General features: G+C 33.4%; 1 protein-coding gene across 7 annotated transcripts in view; it reads left to right on the top strand.

The window, feature by feature from the left end:
• The first annotated feature begins 3823 nt into the window (after positions 1–3823).
• TDRD3 (tudor domain containing 3) overlaps positions 3824–23760 on the top strand; it is a 103388-nt gene continuing 83451 nt past the window's right edge. For 5 of the 7 annotated variants that reach the window (XM_040487406.1, XM_040487407.1, XM_040487403.1 and 2 more), the window contains exons 1-3: positions 3824–3908; positions 9426–9487; positions 22169–22329. In XM_040487406.1, coding sequence (XP_040343340.1) covers positions 22256–22329 — 74 coding nt within the window. In that variant the 5' untranslated portion in view covers positions 3824–3908; positions 9426–9487; positions 22169–22255. Of the gene's footprint in view, positions 3909–9421; positions 9488–22168; positions 22330–23760 lie in introns of all 7 variants that reach the window. The other 2 variants (XM_040487409.1, XM_040487408.1) reach the window with 1 other exon arrangement.

Below are 23760 nucleotides of genomic sequence, written 5' to 3'. Positions count from 1 at the left end.
GGCTTATATATTGCTTTACAAAAAAACTAAAAGCTAAAAATGAGAAGATCTGACAATAATTGCTTTACCTGTCCTCCTACAGACAGTCACCTGGATGCGAATTAAGGCTATCCCCTTTAGATGGGGCATGTAGTCTTCAGCTTGTCCCAGTCCTCCTCATTAGATTTTCAGTGTAGCCAGTGAATAAGTTAGACTCAAGGATTTTACCTGCTTTCAGAGGAATGAATCAAAGGGTAATTGACTGTCTTTTGTCTCACTGGTAGTAAGAGGTATTGATGGTGATCCACTATCTCAATTAGATAAATGAGATTAAAATGATAATATTTGTCTTATCAAAGTTTTCTATCAATTGAGATTCTTGAACTATAGTTTGGGCACGTTTGTTTCTGAACATGAAATGAAGATGGTTCTGTCAGTAGTACTTACACTGTGTGACCCTTCTTATTGAATATATATTCAATATTTGGAATAGGAAATCCCCTCTTCCCCAAATTGGTGGATAACAATTAATTTTGGAGCTTTTAGTTCTAAAGTGAAAAGAGTTGCTCAGGATTACAAATTAAGTGACTCTGAGTAAGATGGGATGTTAATGTCTTCTGTTTGTGAATGAAGGAAGCAGTTTCTAAAATCTTTTTTTTTTAAATGAGCACTTATTAAACTGTGACTTAAAATGGCATTATTTGAAGTTAAAATTCGTGACAAATGTTAGTCTATTCTGTGAGTATCATGAAGAAATTTAGCCCTCTAGTGCCTTGCTTGTCAATAAAGTGTATTTCAATGTATTTTTAGTACAGAACAGCAATGAGTGATTTTATAATGTTACTGTTCCAAAATCTCCACTAGAATGGAAAAAAATGTATGTGTTTGCTGTTTTAGTAAACAAGAACTCTCTGGGGTTTGTTTCTTCTTTAGGATCTATGCCTTTGGGTTTTGCCAGCTCAAAGATGGTACATGGGAACTGATTACAATTCTCTTCCCTCCAGGTCCGTATTGCAGATGTGCACAGGGATCAGATCTGGCACACCTGCTCCAGTTTTCCCTTCCTTTCTTTCCCAGTGACCACATTAAGGCTGGTGAATGTTGTGTTTTGTTCTTTCAGTTAACTGCGTTACTGTGGTGCATCTTGAAGCCAGTTTGGGCATTTGACTTTTATCATTTGCTTTATCCCTTTTTATTTGTTTTATTCATGGATAATGTTGGAGTATTAAATGTTTACAAAAACAAAAGGATTAATTTGTAAATCTCAGGTTACTGTTAATTTAGATTCAGTCCCAGTGAAAATGGTACAGTATTTATACAAGGATCACCAAGGTGTTACTGGGAAGACCTGTGAATGGGTCTCTTGTTTCTTGATAGGAGTATAGTGGTAAGGCTCAAATCCTTTGATTTTTCAAAATATGAAAGATGAATAAGGGAGACTTGTAAGACATGGAAACTGAGACTCAGCCACATTTTAGAATTTGTTACGTTCAGGAGGCCTTTTAAAGGCATTATTTGAAAGAAATCACAGGATATTTGACTTCCACATGTATCAAGTCAAATTTTCACCTCCTTGTGGCTTTGGCCTTGACAATTTTTCTTAGACTTTCCCTTTTTTTATATATGTAGAGTTAGGTATTTTTGTTGTGATAACAATTTTTGAATCTTTAATTATTAGTATTAGTTCTCTGATCTTTTATGATGAAACTAGGCATATTTTTATTTAATATATTATTTTGGAGTTCACTGACTGAATTCGCCTGGTTGTGCTGTTTGTGTGTGTATTGGTGAAATTGCCTAGTTGTTCAGGAAATTGATTTGTATAGGTATTGGCTTATGTTAGTGAGCGTATAGTATTTCTAATATTAGTGATTGTAGTTGATAAGTAAAAATGGTGTGTTGTAACGAAAAGACTGATGGACTGGGACTCAGGAGGCATTGTTTTTTTTAACTTTGTGTCACTGAAGTTTGTGTTTTCGGGAAGGTCAGTTAACATCTTTGGGCCTTCTTTCCCTCATCTGTAGAACTGAAGAGGTGAATTTTGATTATTTTTAAAGATTTATTCCAGTTTATCTGTCACCCTATGATCGTTTAAATCTTAAGACTTGCCTTTCTAAAAGCAAAGTATTAGTCATTGTATACTATTTCCGCATTGTATAGGAATTTTGAAAATTGTGTTTTTTGTTATCACTTATTCAGGATTTAAGATACCACCCATATCTCTCTGTGTACCATTGCTTTCTATAATTGGTCTCAACCTATATTCATCTCTCATTTCTTCCCCATTTTCTAGCCAGGATATTCTAGGTTTTTGCCTGTAGAAGGTACTTTCCACATTTTTACTTTCATGTCGTTCTTCATACTATTCCCTTTTTTGCACTCTTTCCCATCCCCCAGCCACTTTGAGGCACTATAACATTTTGTTTATAATCATTTTGGCCCTGCATGTTAACTGTATATTTATTGTGTGGTGTTGTATATAAGACAGTGAACTCCTTGAAGGCAGGTGTTTAATTTTCATCATTTTACTAATCTTATTAGTGATGCACATAATACTTTTCACATATTAAAGAGGGACTTAATATTTCTAGAAGTGAATTTATAAAATGATTAATGACATGTAGTCAGCTCTTTGGGTGCTGTCTCCAGGTAGTTTACATTGACAAGTGTCTTAGAATCGGTCTGATGTTGGGAATTGATGGTGGAATTGCTGGCCATCAGGAATGACCTCGAGTTAGTTCTGTCAGACTAACACTCCTGTTTCTTTTTTAGTGGAAGAATATCTGTAGGGGCGATGCTGGCACCGGCCCTTTGGTTAAAGGTCTTAATACTGTTTAGGAAAGTTGTGAGATGTTAATGGTCATTTGTATAGGTGGACTTTTGGGAGATGATACCGGAATTCTAGAATTTATCAAAGAAAATAAAATGCTTGAGTTGGGCATGTATGAATGGGTAGAGATGATCCCTCACCCCCTTGGATTCAATCATCTTTTTACTCTTGAATTAATTATTGTGTGCAATAGATGTGTGGTTGATAAAAGATCAAAAGGCAATGAGTTAAAAAGCTGAAAAGAGAATAGGAAAGTAAAAGGCATAAGATAAAAAGTTGCCTCTCTTTCTGCCACTTTAAGTTGATAATACATATTAAAGCATTCTGGTGAATATTATGTACAAGAAAGGGGACCTGAGAAGATAAAATGAGAAAGTAGCGGAGAAGCAAATTATCAGGGATTAAATTTAAATCTATGTTATTTTTAGTTCTATTTTATAGCACATCTCAAATCTCTAAGAACTTCTGTATTAACAAATATTTAAGTCAAATATTATATTTGCTTAACAGTAAGAATAGCTCATACGTTCATTAAGAAGTATTTATTTAATGTTTATTCATTTATATTTTTGAGAGAGAGAGAGAGAGAGAACGGGAGAGGGGCAGAGAGAGAGGGAGGCAGAGGATCCAAAGCAGGCTCCACATTGTCAGTGCAGAACCCAGTGTGGGGCTCAAACTCACAAAACTGTGAGATCATGACCTGAGCTGAAGTCAGATGCTTAACTGACTAAGCCACCCAGGCACCCCAAAAAGTATTTTGATATTTAAATTTCTCAGAAAGCATTTGGATAATTTTTAATGCAACATCCTTTTAATGATACAAAAGATAGAAAACATGCATTGCCCATTCTTGTTCTATCAGAGATTGTAAATAGGGAATATCTAAGGCCATTTCCCTAGTATTTGTAGTAGAAGCATTTTATAGTACAGAACAAAACTGCATGTTGACTTAAGAAAATAATCTTGGTTAATTTTTTTTTAGAAAATATTAAGCCATTTATTTTATTTTAACAGGTATCTTTCAGATGAAGGCATTGAAGCTTGTACAAGTTCTCCTGACAAAGTCAATATAAATGACATCATCCTGATTGCTCTCAATGTAGGTTTTGTTTATTATCTTATATAAACATTTTAAATCTGGAAGCTATCTTCATGAGAAACCTCTTATAGAATAAATTGGATATTAAGATAAGTAATATGGAGGACATCTTTTATTTTTATTGTACATTTTAAGTTGCAGTGATGTTTGTTGAATTTGGTAATCTCGTATCAGCCCAATTTTTAGAAATATATGTTTCTTGTAACATCTATTATACAGAATCCAGTGAAAAGAACAAAATGCAATTAAAACTCTCATTTCCTCCCATTGATCAGTTATAAAATTTCATAACATTTACAGTAGATACATATTAGCAGAAAAAACTGATCATATTTATTAAAACAAATTACCAGTTAACATAGGAACTGTAGGTAGGTTATAGCTTTTTGACAGCTGTATTTATTGTTTCAAAATAACTTTTCCTGTTAACAAAAGTAATATATATTGTAGAACACTTTAGAATACAAAAGTAAAATAAGAAAATTAGGGCTATTTATAATTACTGTTAATGTTGCGTATTTATTTCTTTCCAATCTCTCTCCCTCCACCTGTCTGTAATAGCCCTATCTTTTTCATGATTGGGATTGGCTTTTGAATTTTTTTTGAAGTTATAAAAATTATTTGAAATTTAGATGTAAGTTAAATGAATATTCTTTTTTCAGTTTTGTAGTTACCCCAGTGAGAGTTTTTTCATATTGCTTTTATAATAACAACCTATTAAATTATACTTTAATCTATTCAGTTAAAATTATACATTATGATACATAGTCAACTAAATTTATAAGAGAATTACTGCCTGATGAATCCATCATATCACTGCAAAAGAGGTATAACATGAAGCAGAAATGGTAGCAACTGATAAGAACATTTAAGATAAAATAAATGTATAACTGTGTATAACTTTTTCTTTTCAAATTACTTAAATTTATATATAATTAAATGGACTTACACAGATAAAATTTATGTTTCAATTCTGTCATTTTTTTTTCAGCTTCTTTAAATTTTATTCAATAAAACTAACAAGATCATTTTTTGTTCTAAGCTGAGAATGTAGGTTTTTAATAATAGACTATAAAATTTTTTAAAGTAAGCTTTAGAAGTTATGCATGTTATCTATGACTCCAAAGGGAAATATTCCCTATACACTTTTTTTTTGACCTGTACCCTAATAAGTGAATTCTACTTTCAAAAAATAGTGAAAGACCTCTATTCATTGAAAAAAATTTCTAAAGATGATGAGGAAGAGATTTCGTGACAATCTCTGCTTTTCTTATTTTTCTTATATATTTAGATAAATAGCAATGAGCTATCTGTAATTGGGTGTGAAGCTTTATTATTTTTTAAAAGCTTATTTATATATTTTGAGAGAGAGTGAGCCCACAGACACGTGAGCATGAGTGGGAGAGGGGCAGAGAGAGTGGGAGAGAGAGAATCCCAAGGAGGCTCCCACATGGGGCTCAATCTCATGAGCTCTGAGGTCATGACCTCAAGAGATCAAGAGTCCGACATTTAACCGACTGAGTCACCCAGGTTCAGTTGTAAAACTTTAAAATAAATCAAGATGAAGTATTTGTCCTATGCACATAAGAGGTAATGATAACCATTATTTTATGAATTAATTTTTTTATAATTTTCTCTGAAATATATGGTTGAAAATTCCAGCCTAAGCTATCATGCCACATAATAGGAAAAAAAAATACTTTTAATTAGGATGAGGTCTACACCAGACAGATAATCTACTTTGAACCTTACTTATCATCTTTAAATAAAATCAGGCATTTCTATTGAATTCTTTCATCTTTTGAGTGATCAGTAGCTGAAAAAGGCTTGTATTATTGATTCTTATTACATATAACTTATTACATATTGGGAGAATAATCCATGCATCAGCTTTCTTATGTCCCCCTCCTCCTGTGTGGGGACACACTGAGCTTGTTCCTTTGTCCAGCAGTGAAAATGCAGTAATATATGTGCAGGTTTTCCCTGCTATCCAAAAGTAGAGCATTCCTATGAAAATTTTATAAGCCAAAATGGTGTAAAGTGAAGAAGCAATTACCATTAATTTATGTGGAAAGATTTTAGAGCGTTCCCAGACCTAAAAAGTAACCTCTCTTAGGCTTTTCTGACACCATAGGGCATATCTTGCTAAAGGATGCACAAAATAAATCAAGATAAAACACAGATGCATACAACACAGTTCAAACCTACTGTGGCTTGACGCTGAGATGCTGAGTGTGGTTCCTGGGGAAGGAGCTTAGCTGTGGCCCTCTCACTGTTTGTGGTGTGTTCTGTTTCTCTGAAGGCTTACTATAAAACAAACACTGAACCCTATTTTTGTTTTTCTCCTTTTTCTGTAAAATGAAAATCTTCAAATTTCTTTCAGTTAGTGAAAACTCACGTAGGTCTTTTGTGACAGCAAAGTGGCATAATGTTAACTTTTGCAAAGCAAGGACAACTGGACAGTGTTTCTGCTCAGGGAAGTCCACTGGAGACCAGCACCCAAGGCATTGATTGGACTGCTTACGAAAGTACTCTGTGCCTAAATGAAACAATTCTAGACTCCTCCTTCCAAAAAGCAGCTATTCACCATAAATCACATTGTTTATACAAATATATAGTCTAGGCAGTGGACCACATTTTCGGTTAGGAGATGGTTCAAGTACATAGTTCCCAGATGTCAGCCTAGGGCCAACCTTGTGAAAGCAGGCCCTTCTAAAAAGAGCAGCTACAGGGGCGCCTGGGTGGCGCAGTCGGTTAAGCGTCCGACTTCAGCCAGGTCACGATCTCGCGGCCCGTGAGTTCGAGCCCCGCGTCGGGCTCTGGGCTGATGGCTCAGAGCCTGGAGCCTGTTTCCGATTCTGTGTCTCCCTCTCTCTCTGCCCCTCCCCCGTTCATGCTCTGTCTCTCTCTGTCCCAAAAATAAATAAACGTTGAAAAAAAAAATTTAAAAAGAGCAGCTACATAACTCATTTCTGTATAGATTTTTATGTTGAAAAGGAAGACGCTTAAGTTTTTACTCTACCGAATGGGGAGTAGGAATATTAAGAAATGACATTGAAATCCAACATGCAGTTTGGGGATCAAAAACCTGAATTATTCAGAAGTAAATTAAGTGATAGCTCAGTCTTAAATTACTGAATACTATGTATTGGTAAAAACTTAAAAATAGATTTTTAAAAATTTCTTTTAAGATTCTGTACAATATAAAATGATTTGCCAGATAGATATTCCATTGAACTCACTCAATAAATAGTCAAGAATCTTTTGTATGTGTGCACACATGCATGTCTATTTATAGGCTAAATATTTCTCCTGCATAAATTTTTATGTACAATATCAATGAATTTTTGGACCCACTTGTCCTACTTATCCTGATATAATGGCATCTGAATCAGAAAATTGCCTTTGCAGTATTTATAAATTGACTTTGATTTTAGGATGCTTAAAGATTTGGTAGGTCATTTTCATTTTGCTAAAAGAATAATGAAATAATATTCATTATGTGGGTACAGCACTTTAAAAGTTAGGCAAACTTTGACTATATTGTCTCCTTTTAGCCTGATAACAACTTTGTGAGGTAGGATTCATGATATTTTTTCCATTTCATAAAAAAGTAAATTACCTGAATTTAGAGAATTTGTGACAGTGTCCACAGTCCTATTAGTTAATTACAGTTTGTAATGAATCAAAGTTTAGGATTTTAGTGTCATGCTTATTTCTACTTCTCATTTTAGTTTATGTTACATTTCGTAATTACTGCTAAAAGCCAGAAATGAGGGACCATGATGTATCATAAAATTTGTATATATTCTGTTTCTTATACATATTTAAATATTTTAGCCTTTGAATGACTTCAAAATAATGCCTATATTTTTATGAACTGTTAGTTGTATTACTGGCTTGATGATTATTCATATTCAGATGATAGCAAAATGTACATGTCTTATATTCACTAAAATTAATATGATAGCTAATATTCATTAAGTGCTTACTCTTTGCAGTTTATTGACTAAGTGCTTTGCGTATATTGACATTTAATCTTCAAAACAATCCTAACATAGGGAAGGCTAATATAAATAGTTTTTGCCCATCTGTTACTCAGTATTTTCAAGATGAAAAAGCTTGCAACTCGAGATATGCTTTATAATTTTTTCACTCCATTATTGGTTAGAGGCTACAAACATGATAAAGCTGATGATGCATTGTTTCACAAGTGTTTTGATTTGGGGCTTAGTTTGCCTGGCAGTTCCATTTGGTGAGTTTGTAGCTTGGGAGTAACCCTTGCATTACATTGAGAAATAAAATATGAATTATGGTGGTAAAAGACTGGGCGATTGTGTAATTTTATGCTCGTTTCTTAAGCTGATCACATACTGATATTTCAAATAAGAGGATGTTCTATTATTGTAGGTGGTCAAAGGAGACTATCCTACTTCTATGTATTCATTTTCTATTACAGTAATTTTAATCATCTAGTGTTTTCCCCTTGAGTCTAACATGAATTTTTGAACAATTTATGTGGTTAAATGCACTGTTTTCTTTTATTTTGCTCTTAAGGAGATGACGAGCTACTGTTATTATATTTTAAGGAATAGCAAAACAATATAAATTTGGTTAGCAATCTAACCTCACACTCCCAGTCACCAAGATAATTTCTTAGCTTAAATAATTAGGCCTCCTTCATGAGTATTGACAGTTTTCCTCTGAGCAAACTTCTTACCGTTCCTTTAGTTTGCACTTCCTAAAGAGGACAGTATCCTTTGTGGTTCTGCTTTTTATGTAAATTGTACAGTTGAAGTTTTGTTTTTATATCAGAAATGCTATAACTTTGTTTATGTCAGTCCTTATGTTTTCCTTTCGATGTTTTGCTTTGGTTTGCTGAGAAATATGTACTTCTGCACTTTCATAGAGTTAGTCATCTCTTCACTAATTTAGATTTCTATAATTTATTTAAGCAAATGAAATATACTTTTACTACAGTAATATCTTACTGTTCTTGCTGTTGCAGTTGTGTTGTTCCCTAGGATATTTGTATGTTATGTAGCTTTGTTTTGGGTATCACAGCTTGTAGAATAATGTGTTTTCGTGGCTCTGCATAGCAAGGTCACATAGGGTTCAGTTATCAAGAATATATTCTGTTTGTGTATTTAAAAGTAGTCATTTGGTTTGGGCTTGGGCATTAAGTTTTTTAGTAAGACTACAGTTTACATAAAAGCAAGTGTTAGGTTTTAATAGAGAAAATTTAGTAAGTTAAAAAGTTATCAAAAGGAATATGACCAGAATTAAGTCCTTAAACATTACTAGTCAACTTACCAGTGTACTTTAAACAACATATGTATGGGACTATGTTATTTGAAAAGATTGATTATATGTCTAGATCTCATAATCATCTAAAAGATACTTAAATTTCATTCTATAAACCTTAAGTAACTTCATCTTTGTTTATGAGTAAGATTAGATTTAGATTTACTTTTCTCTACAATTATATTTTAATAATAATATTTTTATTTTAGACAGACTTAAGAACAATTGGCAAGAAATTCCTCCCCAGTGACATCAATGGTGGAAAGGTAGAAAAGGTAAATAAAAATGTTAACTTCCTAAGTTATGCTAACTACAATAAATATGAACATTTACTAAATTATTGCAATTATTTTTTGTCAGTAAAGACTGCAACTGCAAAATATTTTAGAAGTGAATAGATTATAGAGTCATCCTCATAGTAACTTTCTATACAAATGGAAATCAATTGACTTGAACTTTTAAACTTTTGGTGACTTTTTCAACATTTAAAGCAAAACTTCTGTTTCAGGAATTATAATTATGGCACACTTACATGTGAGACTTACCAGATATTGCTGGAGTTCAGGACAAGGATCCTTTTGTACCTTTTAATTTTAGTTACCTATTTCCATATTTATTTAATGAATTTATTTATATAAAATTATAAGATTGCGAGAGGATATCAGAAGCAGTTTGTCAAAGCTATGCATTTGGTTATTGCTGTCATTTTGCACCACACACACACACACACACATATATATATATAAATGCATAATATATATATAATATAATATAATATAATATAATATAAGTTATATATTATATAATTAGATATCTTAGAATATATATATATATACATATATATATATATTCATGTTATGAATTTTTTCAGTGATCTTTTTAAAATCCGGGATACAGTTTTTAGGTACCAGCTACTCAGTCTTTTACTTCTTATTTATTTATATTCAATTTCTTCTTTTTATTTGAAAATACATGTAAATTGTGTCAGCCAAGAATTTTATGTGCTGTTGGTCACTTTTTGAACTTTTAAAGAACATCATTATCTATAATTTAAATAAATACTTTCAGTGTTTATGTTTAGACTTTGAATAAATAGTCTTATAATTTTAACATTTAGATATTTAATATAGTTATCAGATGTCTTAAATTTTAGATAATTGTAAAAGATCTATGATGTAACAACTTCTCTCATGTTTCTCACATTTTGTAAAGATTAATCCATTTATGTAAATAATGGTCATCGTTTAGGTGGAAAGAACCATAAGAGTTTCTAATCTTACCTAGTTTTTCTAAATTTTTTTCTTAATGTTTGTTTATTTTTGAGAGAGACAGAGAGTGAGCAGGTGGGGGAGGGACAGAGACAGAGAGCAGGAGTCACTGAATCCAAAGCTGCACTGACCACTCAGAGCCTGACATGGGGCTTGAACGCACGAACCGTGAGATCGTGACCTGAGTCGAAGTCGGATGCGCAGCCAACTGAGCCACTCAGTTTCCTCATAATCTTATCTAGTTTTTGACACAAATACTCAGAGAAGAAGTCTATAAACTCCTCAGCGATTCATTTTAATGTTTAACAACACTCTGTGTCAGCAGACTTTAATTATATTTTGATCTAAAGTTCTTATGCTACAACTTAAAGTTCATGTCTTCTTTATCTTCCCTTGGAAGTGGAGAACATCTGCTTACCTTCTCTTGGGAGTAATTCTTCATATAGAGGACTTGTAAATGTCATTGCCACAGGTTTATTTTTGCTAAAGCTAGTTTATCTTGATTCCTCTGTTATTCTGTCGCAAACTTTTCATTGAACTTCATTGTTCTCAGAGTTCTCTCTGGCTTCTGTACATCTCTTCTTTTTGGTTGTAGTAGTAGTTCTCAGACTTCAATGTACACCAGAATCACGGTGAGGCCTGCATAAAAGATAGATTGCCAACCCCTCTCCTTCCCTCTCCCCCCACACTTTCTGATTCCGTTGAACTGGGATAGTTCAATGAGAATTTGTATTTTGGACAAGTTTCCATAGGATATCGATTCTGCTGGTCTGGGAAGCATATTTAGCAAGCTTCTGGATTATAGAACCCCAGATTAGGCAGCAATCTTAGGTAGGTCTGATGAGTGTAACAGTTCTTTACCAGAAAAGTAACTAACATGAAAGCAGTCTGTGCATACCTTACATTAGTTTATTTAAGAAAATTTCAAAGCTTTCTAGGTTATTGTTTTCCATGTTCTTGATGTGTCTTCAGGGATTCTGAGAGCCCATCTCTGCTGTAAGCTTGTGGGGATGTTGCTGACGAGGCCTGTGTCTGCTTCTTCCACCTTCTCAGACAGAGCATCCTTGCTTCAAAGAGTTTTTGCCCAGTGATCTCTTTAGGATTTCTTTTGAATGCAGCTAACAAGAATGAAAAACACCTTAAAATCTTTAAATGTAGAATTTTCTGTACCAAATTTTATCTTTTAAAATATTCTTAATACTAATGTAACTTTAGGTTATGCATAAAATGAGAAGATTTAAAATAAACCCTTTACACATGAAACAGGAATTGTGTTGGATATCCCTTTCTGTCCTTTGGTTATATTTTTTCCTTTAATTACCTATTTTTAGCACTAAAAATAACTCTCTTCATAGTACCTGTATTAATATGTGAAGGTGTCTTGAAAAATAATTTTAATAGAAATTGCTCATTTTATTTGCCTTTTGTTCAAAACTCCATATGTTGTATAAATATATAACTATTTTTAGGCTAAGTAAATGTTTAAAGAATATTTTTTTGACATGAATTATTTGTGCTTTTTTCTAAGATAGTACTAACTCAGTATAAGCTACTTTATTTGCGCCTTTATTGAAATGCTTTATTAACCAGCATTTTACCATGTTAATGATGACTGAATCCTTATAAAGATATGGCTCCAGTCACTAAATTATGTTTGTCATAGTTCATGTTTAAAATAAATTTTAAAAAGATTCAAAATAAATTATTTTAATCTGTGCATAAGATAAGCAATAGTTAGTAAGCAGAGTATTTGTAAATTGTCTTAATCTGTACATAAGATGTAGGCAATATTTAGTAAACAGTATTTGAATAAATAATCTGTTTTTTGGACATGTTGGATTTTGTTATAATACTATTTTTTAGTTATCTTTTATATTAAAAAAGGAATGAATGAATACAAGAGCTGGGTTGTCCAGTGATCATCCAAATAGATCATCTATTTGCATAGTTATAAGCATATGCTTAACTTCCCATAAACAGTTTATGTTTGAGCTTTAGGCCATAAAGATTGTGAGAGTGGAGGGAACTGTGGTGGGGAAACCACCTTTTGCAACTTCTTTACTGAGTGGTTCACGGTAGGCTTTGCATTTCTCAGATATAAAGTCTTGAACCTAGGCTTATAGTCTAAAAATCATGGAACAGAGTAAAAAAAAAAAAAAAAAAAAAGTTAAACCATTCTTTCTACAAAACTGTTTCGTATTTTTTTTTTAATTTTTTTAATGTTTATTTATTTTTGAGACAGAGAGAGACAGAGCATGAACAGGGGAGGGTCAGAGAGAGGGAGACACAGAATCTGAAACAGGCTCCAGGCTCTGAGCTGTCAGCACAGTGCCCGATGCGGGGCTTGAACTCACTGACAGCGAGATCATGACCTGAGCCGAAGTTGGCCGCTTAACCAACTGAGCCACCCAGGCGCCCCTGTTTCGTATTTTTAATATTTTTTAAGCTTAATGTTTTACAGTAGTCATTTTCATAGTTTACGCCTCTGAACCAAAGTATATAAATAGAATTATAAAATATAGGTTAATATAAAAATGCTTTGTTACCAGTCCAGCTATGTGATGACATTATGCATTTTTGTAGAACCCTAAAAGGGAAAGGCTTTCAGGTCTGCGTTTATTTTTTGCTTCTAAGTTTTGGAAACGACTGGTTGTACATGCCTTTTTAAACATGAAACTGTGGGTAAAGACCTGATTTTACAAATGGATGGACTGTCTCAAAGCTTCAGCAATACCAACATCAACCACAAGATGGCTTCACTGCCTTAAAATTCAAAGTGAATGCCCTCTTACCAGTAGCCTAGAAAATTAGATGTTTTTAAAAAGAAAAATAATTGAAAAAAGTTTTTAAGTTTTAATTTAAATAAAATTGTATCATGTTTTATGTATGTTAATTTATTCTGTGCTAATAATACAGTTTGTCAGTGTTCCTTCTAATGAGTTATTAAAATTAAGCATACACATTTATTTTTCAGAACAGTGGATTACTCTGAAACATTGATTTTACTATGCAATAAAGCATAGTAAATAAATAAAATAAATAAATACAAGTGCTCATTGGCAATTATTAATAGAACTGTGGAGTTTAAAAACGACTGCATAAAACAATATATATTAGCCACGTACTCTGTTCACTTTACTTTTTTTTTTTTCCTAATTCTCCCAGAGAACAAAAAGCTAACCAGGTGAAGGATAGACGTGTGGAAATAGGGAAATGATACACTAGTAGAAGGGTTACTTTGGACTGGGAGTCCTGCAATGTTTTCCTCATGTTTCATTTGCTGTAATTGCTCTGAATGTAAGAGAAATCATGTTCTGTGCTGTACTTTGATGTATAAATTGATGCTTTTTGCAGGGGATCTCAAATTTGGGAAAACCTATTCAAGATTATGTCTATTTCTCACTTAACAGGCTTTTATAATATCCTGTTTTTAAAATTTCTAAGAGGTAGAAACTTTTAGATCTTCTAGTAAATATCACCATATTTATGATTCAGAAAGGGTTTTTTTTTTTTTGCTCATTATCATTATTATTTCTTACATTTACACTCTTGCTGTATGTGAATATCACTTGAAAATTTTGAGATAAGGATGAGGGACTACCTTCGCAAAGCTATTTTTCATCATCCCCAGTGCTTTTGACTTGTTTTCCTCTTGTTTTTTGTTTTTTGTTTTTTGTTTTTTTTTGATGCAAGCTCCTGTGCTGTCTAGGAGAACCCTGATTTTCAGCAAACTCTTCTTTTTCTCCACCTTCTCCTCTTTACTGAAAATCTATTCTGTCCCAGATACTATGTTAAGTAATTTACATCCAATATCTATGTAGTCTTCAGAAGAACACTGAAAACAGAAAAGATTTTTTACTGCAGAGATGCAGTAACTGGAACTTTCTTAAAATCTGTCTTTTGTTGGTACAGCACCTTCATATTGCCATGTAAACACAATGTCTTCCCCTCACTGGCCAGCCAAACTGCTGTTTATTCTTCAAATCCTCACTCAGATGCCACGTATCTCCTAATTTTCTTGACCCCTTTTGAGCAGAATTCATTTTTAAGCATTAACATTTCCTTTGCCCTTTATACCTATATATGCTTCTCTATGTAACAAATGTTGTAGTTTTGGAACATGTAATAGAAAGATGACAGACTTTGGTGTAAGACAGATCCACATTTGAATTCTAATTCTGCCTCTTATTAGCTGAGTGACCTCTGGCAGAGTACATTACCCTCTGCTCTCAGTTTTCTCATTTAAGATACACAGTGATCCTAACATACTTTATAGATCTGGAGGTAAACTATTGTAAAAACACAAGGAAATACTTTATTTATCAAGGAGTTTTGAACATTAAAGTGCCACCCTGCCTACTTTATGTGCCCTGGCGCTTCTTCCCTCCCACACCAAGAAATGGAGTTCAGTTTTACTTGACTTTTAAAAATATTCCTAAACAATATGTGGTTTTGTTTTTAGGCTTTATAAAATGATAAGATATTGTCTGCTTTCATCATTCAGTGTTGTATTTCTAATAGGTGTCCGTGTTGCACATGGCTATTATTCATTTGTTTTCTCTTCTGTGTAACATAAACTGTGTAAATATACCTCAGTTTACTTATTCATTCTTCTATTGATGGATATTTAGGTGCTTTTCTTCTTCTTTTGATAATAGATGAACTACTTCTAGGAATAAATTTATATATTTTTCCTGATGCATGTATGTGAGTTTCTTTGGGGAACATAACCAGGGATTGAATTATTATGTGCTAGAGCTAAGCAAATGTTTGACTTTATAAGATTATGCCAAATAATTTTTCAGAATGGTTGTGCCAGATTTATCTTAACTTCAGTAGTGTATGGGAGATACCATTAATCTGCATCATTTGTGACTCTTGAAATTATCAATTTTTTTCTAATCTTGTGATTTTAAAATATGTTATTCTCCCTTAGGCTATTCTTTCCCTACCCACGCCCACCCCCGTATAAACTTGAGAATCAAATGACCAAGTTTCTTTAAGTATGTTGGGGTTTTGATTGAAATTGAATTGCCCTTGCAGATGAGCTTTTAAAGACAGTTGACATCTTTATGGTATTATATTACCAGTGAAGGGTTTATAAGTTGCCTCTGTCAAGAGAAGAAAAAAGCCCTGATCTGTAGCATTTGCTACTTTTTGTAGCAAACATATTACTATCATGGCTGGTTATAAGCTACACCATGAAACCATTGATGCCGGAATTGGGAAGAAATGTGCATCAAAGGCTCTTGTAAACTGGGACAAGCTGCCTCTAGCACATTCCTAGATGTATCTCTTCACTTACTTAGCTTTTCCATAGTTTTATAATTTATTAAAAGTATACAGGTCTTGTATCATTTGTAAGCTTTATTCCTGGAGTATTTTATTTTTATTGCTATAAAGTGGTTTTTTTTAAAGATTAGTTTTTTTCTCTTTGATAATTGTACACTGACTTTAAATTCTGCTACCTTGTACTTAATGTTCTTAATACTATCTCTCTCTCTATTTTTTTGTTTTCTTTATAAATTTGCCTTTTGTTGACATTTCACATGAGTGGAATCACACCACTCGTATTCTCTTGTATCTGGCTTCTTTCACTTAATATGTTTTTGAGGTTAATGTGTCAGTAGTTTGTTCCTGTTTATTGCTGAATAGTATTCCATTGTATGGATAGACCACTTTTTTTCTTTTCATTCACAAATTGATGCACATTTAGACTGCTATGCATAGTTTTATTTTTTCACTGCTAATGAAAGTATATTGATGTTTATATATTTTTTTTAAATCATTGATTTGAATCTTTACTCTCTGCTTCTTGATCAGTCTTGCTAAGTAGTAGTTTCATTAGTTTTTGCTAACCTTGTATTTTTGTTTGCTATTTCATTAGTTTCTCTTTATTATCTTCTTCTACCTTGGTATAGCTCATTCTTTTGTTCTTTTTCATAGCTTATTAGTTTAGCTCACTTTCTTTTCTCTTTTCTAATGTAAGCTATTAATTTTTTCTCCCCTCACTGCCTTAGCTACATCCCAGAGGTTTTATACGTGTTATTTTCATAATCATTCAGTTCTAAACATTTTTCAGTTTATATTAAGATATATTCTTTGTTTTAATCATAAAATATTATCATTTGTCTTTTTTTTTAAAGTTTATTTATTTATTTTGAGAGGGGGATGGGAGGAGGGGCAGAGAGAGGAGAGAGAGAGAATCCTAAGCAGACTCCACACTGTCAACGTGGAGCCTAATGCAGGGCTGAATCATACAAACCCTGAAATCATGACCTGAGCCAAAAACAAGAGTTAGATGCTTAATCAATGGAGCCATCCAGGAGTCCTTGTCTTTCTTTTTGTTACTGATTTCTCATTTAGTTATATTTTGATCAGAGAACTTGAACTGAGAGCTATATTTGAAATTTCCTAGAGGCTTATATTATAGCTTGATATATATTTGTGAATATTGTATGTTTGCTTGAGAAGAATATTTATTCCCTAGTTGTTAGGTTCACAACTCTGTATAAATTTTCTAGACAGGCTTATTATTTTATAGTCTGTTTTTTATTAATTCCAAATTCTCCAGGCCTTAGAAACTTTAAAATTTGTTTCTTTATTATTATTATTTTTTTATGATTCTCATGCTTTGTGGCTTGTTTCTTTGTGAGTCTCTTGATATTTTCTTGTGACTTCATGTTTCTTGATCTTTTTATATGGGAATCCTGGGCACCTGAATCAGCAGTGCTTTCTTCTAGAAGGGACATGTGGAGCTAGTGGGGGTACTACTAATTTACAGTGCGTTGAGGTTTTGGCTAAGGTTAATTTTGCTACGTTTTCACTAGCCTGGAGTTGAGGCTCTCTCAGCTGCAATGCCATTACTACCAGAAGCAAACATAGATATTCTCTGGAGGAAAATGCCCTCCAAATTGAGACTTACCATAGATGCCTGAATGGATGGTGTGAGGAATGTTCTAAAATTTCTAACATTATAAAAAGTTGTCTTTCACTCTAGTTTCTTGAGTCTGATATTATCCTTATAATGGGACAGAGTGTGACAAAGCATACTTTTATCCCCTGTGCTCTTTTCCTGCCCTACCCTTGTGTTTATTAAAATAAATTTTGTTGAAATGGTATTAAGATATTAATGATTTTAAGGCAAAGAAGTAGGTTAAGAAAGAGAGCATCGTAAATGCTATTTAAAGCCTGTCCTTCAGGCTTTTAAAGAAGGTAAAGCAGAACCACTATTTCTTCTTTCAAGGCAGTTTTCTGGAATCATTTGCTCAGTTGCTTGGACCCTAAGGTAGAGATGTGAGTAGTCTAGCCAAAAACTTCTCTAGATAAAAGTGAAGGGGAAAAAAATGACCCCTAGAAAATCTTATTGAAACTTTGGAAGTAGTGATAAAAAATGAAATGAATTATGATTTTAAGTACTTAAAAGGACTCTGGAGGATGGAACTGTCTTTATTCTGTTAATTTTAACTCACTTTGCAATAATGTGATGCTAACGTTGTTAGGTTTTGATGGAGCAAATTTATTTCTCAAGGAAATTGATATGATTATAAAAAGAAATGGCTACAGGGGCGCCTGGGTGGCGCAGTCGGTTAAGCGTCCGACTTCAGCCAGGTCACGATCTCGCGGTCCGGGAGTTCGAGCCCCGCGTCGGGCTCTGGGCTGATGGCTCAGAGCCTGGAGCCTGTTTCTGATTCTGTGTCTTCCTCTCTCTCTGGCCCTCCCCCGTTCATGCTCTGTCTCTCTCTGTCCCAAAAATAAATAAACGTTGAAAAAAAAAAAAATGGCTACCAGATATTTCACAGTAAGTAAAATAAACTGTCCAAACTTAAATGGTTTCTAGAGTCCTAAAAAAATTACAGTTTCAGCAGTTTTTCCAGGTGTGATCAGACTGTAGATAACTTGTTCCATGTCATCCGGCCTTTAGAGAGACTGATAAACAAGAGTGCTATTGACTATGATCAGTAAACTGATGGAGTCATTTAAATCTGGTATTCCGTATCAGTTTAAATGACTGGTTAGGAGTTCAGATTACAGAGGTGTCCATCTTTTTAGAAAGAGAAAGGAATGAAGCCTGGGTGAATTTTTGGGGGCCTCAGATAATATTTCTGGCAGATACTTGATATCATTTATTATGATTAGAAATCTTTACCTAGAGAGACAATGATGAATTCTTCTTACCTATTTAAACTTTTCACAGTCATTTCTTTTACTTGTTCCTTATTACTTAGGCAAAAGAGAAAACCGGACATTAAAGGAATCTTGGGCAAAGATTAATCTTTGTTTTTTATTACTTTCATTTAAAATTTATGTGTTTTTTTTTTTTCTTTTTTCACTTTAGAGTTGCCCTTGACACTAGTTGGACACAGATTCTGAGGCTAAATCTCATTCAGTTTTGTGGATGCCTTTAGATGATTTCAGTTTCAGGGTTTAAAGTTAGGATTTATAAACTTAGAACTATATATAGCATTTTATTCTCCTATTTGTGTTTTATTTAGATCCCATACTTCTGTATTTTGTCTGCTACGGAGTATAGTAAACAATATTGTGAACATAATAATGAAAAAGAATCTTTATCTGCTGGCTTCCTTATAGAATCTTTCTGAATTATGTAATCACTGATATTAAGGCTTGATGATTTACATTGAGAAGTGATTATCACAAGACTGTATAATTTAGGAGATTCTAAGAGGAGTCTGATAAATAGTACCTCCTTTTCCACTTAGCTTTTGAATCAATCGAGAAGTAAAGAGTGAGAGATGTGGGTCAAAATATCAACTTTATAATTGATAAAAATTACTTCGAAAGTTGTGGTTTTATTGGAAGACCCGAACGGGCCTATTAACTGAACCACAAACCAGGAGGACTTAAATACTCCTTTATGATAGTGCCAATCCAGTGAAGATGCTGAGTAAATACCTCCCACCTCCGGACTCCTAACTAGATCCCAAGAAAAAGAAAGTTGACGATGAGCCCAGTATATACAGTATCTTCTTCCCGGTCAGATAAGTCAGTCATTCCATAAGGGGTGTATTAGTTTTCTAACGTTCCTATAAAAATTACCACAAACCTGGTGACCTGAAACACAGACATGTATTCTCTCATTGTTCTGTTGGCCAGAAGTCTAAAATCAGAGTGTCAGCAACTTTGGTTCCTTTGGAAGCTCCAAGGGAAAATCTGTTTCATGCCTCTCTCCTAGCTACTGGTAGCTGTGGGCAGTCTTTGGCATTCCTTGCCTTATAGATGTGAACCTCCAACTTTTCCTTCCATCTCCACGTGGCCTTTGCACCGCGCATCTTTCTGTGTGTATTTATACTGTGTATTTATACTGTGTGTTTATTTACTCTTATCTTGTAAGGACACTCATCACTGGATTTCCAGGCCATCCTAATTCTGGATGATCTGATCTTTAATTTTTTTTTTTTAATGTTTGTTTATTTTTGAGAGAGAAAGAGCACGAGTGGGGGAGGGGCAGAGAGAGAGGAATTAAATAAGTAAACTTGGGGCGCCTGGGTGGCTCAGTCGGTTAAGCGCCCAACTTGGGGTCAGGTCGTAATCTCATGGCTCATGCGTTTGAGCTGGGTGTCGGGCTCTTTGCTGACAGTTCAGAGCCTGAGGCTCACTTCTGATTCTGTGTCTCCGGCTCTCACTGTCCACTCATGTTCTGTCTCTCTCTCTCTCAAAAATAAACAAACATAAAAATTTTTTTACAAGTAAGTAAGCTTGTTGCTTGCTAGGAAATATTAGGAGTTGGGGACAGGTGTTACTTCTGATTATTCCCCAGCTTTTTGTTCCCATGGTCAGCTAGGATGTATGAGATCAACAAAATGGTCATTTTCCCACCCAATTTTTGTGTCATTGGCATTATCTTCAATTTTTGTTTCTTTGGTGGAATCTTAAAGCTACTTGTCTGTTTTGTATTAGAGGTTAAAAGCGAACAATATAAGGTATATATCCATTTAACTGCATACAAATAAGAGGCAATTTATTACAACACATTGAAAACAAACAAAATAAGCAAAGGTGTTCTCTCAACCCTCATGGGATGTAGAACTGCCCAGTTCCATAAAGATGCATTGTGATCTGTATGTCATATGGACCGAGTCAGGGTGCCCTTGTCAGGCTGGATAAAAAATACTAGGAAAGTTCCATTTCTTTCTTACTAAGAATTATATAGAAGCAAATGTTTTACTCTCACAGTTCAATGGATATGCTCTCCCTTGGATGCATAAGTCTCACTTTGGAACACCTAAATCTAGATCATCTCTGATCGTCCAACAGAACTTTTTGTAGTGATATGGATACTTTATATCTGTGTTGTCCATGTGCAGAACATTTGAAATGTAGCTAATGTGACTCAAGAATTAATTTTAAATTTCTTTTAATTTTCATTAATTTAAATATAAATTTAATAGCTGCATGTGGTTGGTGGACCATATTGGACAGCACAAGCTACATATATGTCAATGTCTAAGCAAAAAATACTGAGAGTAGTAAAATAAAGAGAATGGTGAACGTTATAATAACAATAATCTGCCCATGGCTTAATTTAAATGTCCTTATTTTAATGGCATTAACAAAGCAGAAGAAAAAGTTCATCCTGAATTAGCAGCTTATCTGTACTTGTTAAGGGTTTTGGACTTGTTTTAACTTGGAATTTTTTATAACTGAAAATTGGATGAAATTTTAGTCTCTTGTCCCTAATTATTTTCTTTAGGACTAAATTTATATCAAAATTATTCCTCTGTAGGCAAAATACTGGTAAATATGAAGCGGAAATTTGTTAACTTGGGACATGCTTACTTGAGAAATTAAGTGTAAATGTCAATCATTTCACATTTTCTTTGCAGAAAATATAAATTAAATTAATGTGCACAGAAAGATTTTACTTAAAAGACTATGTAACAAAAAAGTAGCCTTTTTTTTTTTCCATTTGTAGGTATGATACTGCTTGAAGGTATAATATTTTATAATGTGGAAAATAACACTTTATGGTAAAGTTATTTTTCAGGCATGTAAGCAGATTTTACCATCATTTCCCAATTATTTCATAAGTATTTTATTATATAAAATTTTCAATAGCAGTTAGTCCATCAATTTTATTTTTGTGTTTGAAATGTGGCCAGGCATTAGATTTAAATATACTTTAAAAGGTAATGCAAAAATAAGTCAGGTATAGCCTACACTTCTTGAACTTTATATGGTTTAAATTTTGGAATTTTGTATTCTTCATTAATGCCAGAAGAGGGTGTACTTTAAACTTGATGTTTTTAAACAGTAAACATTCCTTCCAACTGGTGCTGTAAAGTCGATGTCCCTTAAAAAATTACCAAGTGCTTTAATTTCAGATTGTCCCTTAATGTACATGGGAGGAGATGGGGGGAGGTGTATGTGAATAATTTAGAGCACATGACACTAAAAACACCTATTAACACTAAACACCTTTAATCCAGAAACACAACTTTGTTTTCCTAAAGTTTTCTCATTACTTTCCAAAAATGAATTCAGAATTAGTGAATTCAGGCGACCCTTCTGAAGGGTCTCCCCCAAACTCTGATGTATGTAATATAGTTTCACTTTTGACCTTATTTAACTGAAATTATTATAAATGATAAAGGAAAAGAGAAACACAATAAATGAAAAACAAAGCCATGGCTAGAAAGTGATATTTATTCCTTTGTGTTTTGACAGCTTGAAGGTCCATGTGTTTTGCAAATTCAAAAAATTCGCAATGTTTCTGCACCAAAGGATAACGAGGAATCTCAGGCTGCACCAAGAATGCTGCGTTTGCAGATGACTGATGGTCATATAAGTTGCACCGCTGTTGAATTTAGTTTTATGTCCAAAATAAGGTGAAACTTTATTTTGTATATTTCTCACGGTGTTTGAAAGTGCTATTCAAAATGGATTTTGTTTTACACATTTTGGAAAGAACAAATGAACTCTTAAGTTCATGTTACAATTTTTCAGAAGATATTAACGAGTGTTTGTATTTCTGCTTTATCTGTATAGGAAAATAGGAATGGATTTACTTCCTCCTTCCTTAAATGTTAATTATAAAAACAAATTCAGTTGTTTTGTACGGAGAGTTTTTTTTCAGTAAATTTTAGGTCATTCAAAAATCTCTAAGAACGAACAGAATTTCTTTGAATGTATTACTGCTGCTTCTTTGACAGCTGTGTCCATCACCCTGGAAGTTTTATAGATGAATGAACTTTCTTAGGAAATGATTGAAGCTAGAGAGATGTGCCACTCCACTATCTGAGAGGAGAAGGAACTTCATAAGAAACAGTTTTCCAAATCCCTCTTTTGGCTATTTTTATGAGAAGTTTTTATTTTTATTTGAATAAAGTTGATGTATAACATTGTGTACGTTTAATTGTACAGCATGTTACTTTGATACACGTATATTATGATTGCTAACATAACAGAATTTATTACAATACATAATTACAGTATAATACTATTGTCTGTGTTCATTATGCTGTATATCAGATTTCAGTGGCTTATATACTACTCATTACAAGTTTGTGCCCTTAAATACCATTAATCTTATCCCTCTCTGCCATTCCCTGGTGGCCACTATTTTATTCTCTTCTTACAGGTATAACTTATTTGGGTTCTACATGTAAATGATACACAGTCTTTCTCTGTCTGAATTATCTTGCTTAGCATAATATGTCCAAGGTCCATTCATGTTGTTGCAAATAGCAGAATATTCTCCTTTCTCATGCTGAATAATTTTTATTGTGTATATGTACCACATCTTTATTATCCATTCATTTTAGTTGTTTCCAGATTGTGAATAATGTTGCAATAGACATGGGAGTACATATTTGTGGTTGAAATCCTGTTTTCATTCCCTTCGGGTGTATACCCAATGGTGGGATGACTGGATTGTATGGTAGATCTAATTTAATTTTTGAGGAATCTCCATATTGTTTTTCATAGTGGTTGGACCAATTTACATTTCTACCAACAATGTATAAAAGTTTGCTTTTCACCACATTCTTACTAACATCTGTTGTCTTTTGTGTTCTTGATGATAACCATTCTAAGAGGTGTGAGGTGATACCTCTTTGTGGTTTTGATTGGCATTTCCCTGATGAATAGTAATGTTGAGCATGTTTTACATGACTGTTGGTCATTTTGATGTCTTCTTTGGAAAAATGTCTGTTCTTCTCATTTTTTAGCCAGATTGTTTTTTATTATGTTGACAGAGTTCTTCATATATTTTGGATATTAACCCCTCATCCAATATATAGTTTGCAAAAATTATCTCT

The sequence above is a fragment of the Herpailurus yagouaroundi genome, unplaced genomic scaffold (genome assembly GCF_014898765.1).
Source record: "Herpailurus yagouaroundi ecotype Mexico unplaced genomic scaffold, PumYag 164, whole genome shotgun sequence".
Taxonomy (NCBI): domain Eukaryota; kingdom Metazoa; phylum Chordata; class Mammalia; order Carnivora; family Felidae; genus Herpailurus; species Herpailurus yagouaroundi.
Note: the sequence above shows the minus strand (reverse complement) of the source record. Positions and strands in the feature narration are given on the sequence as shown.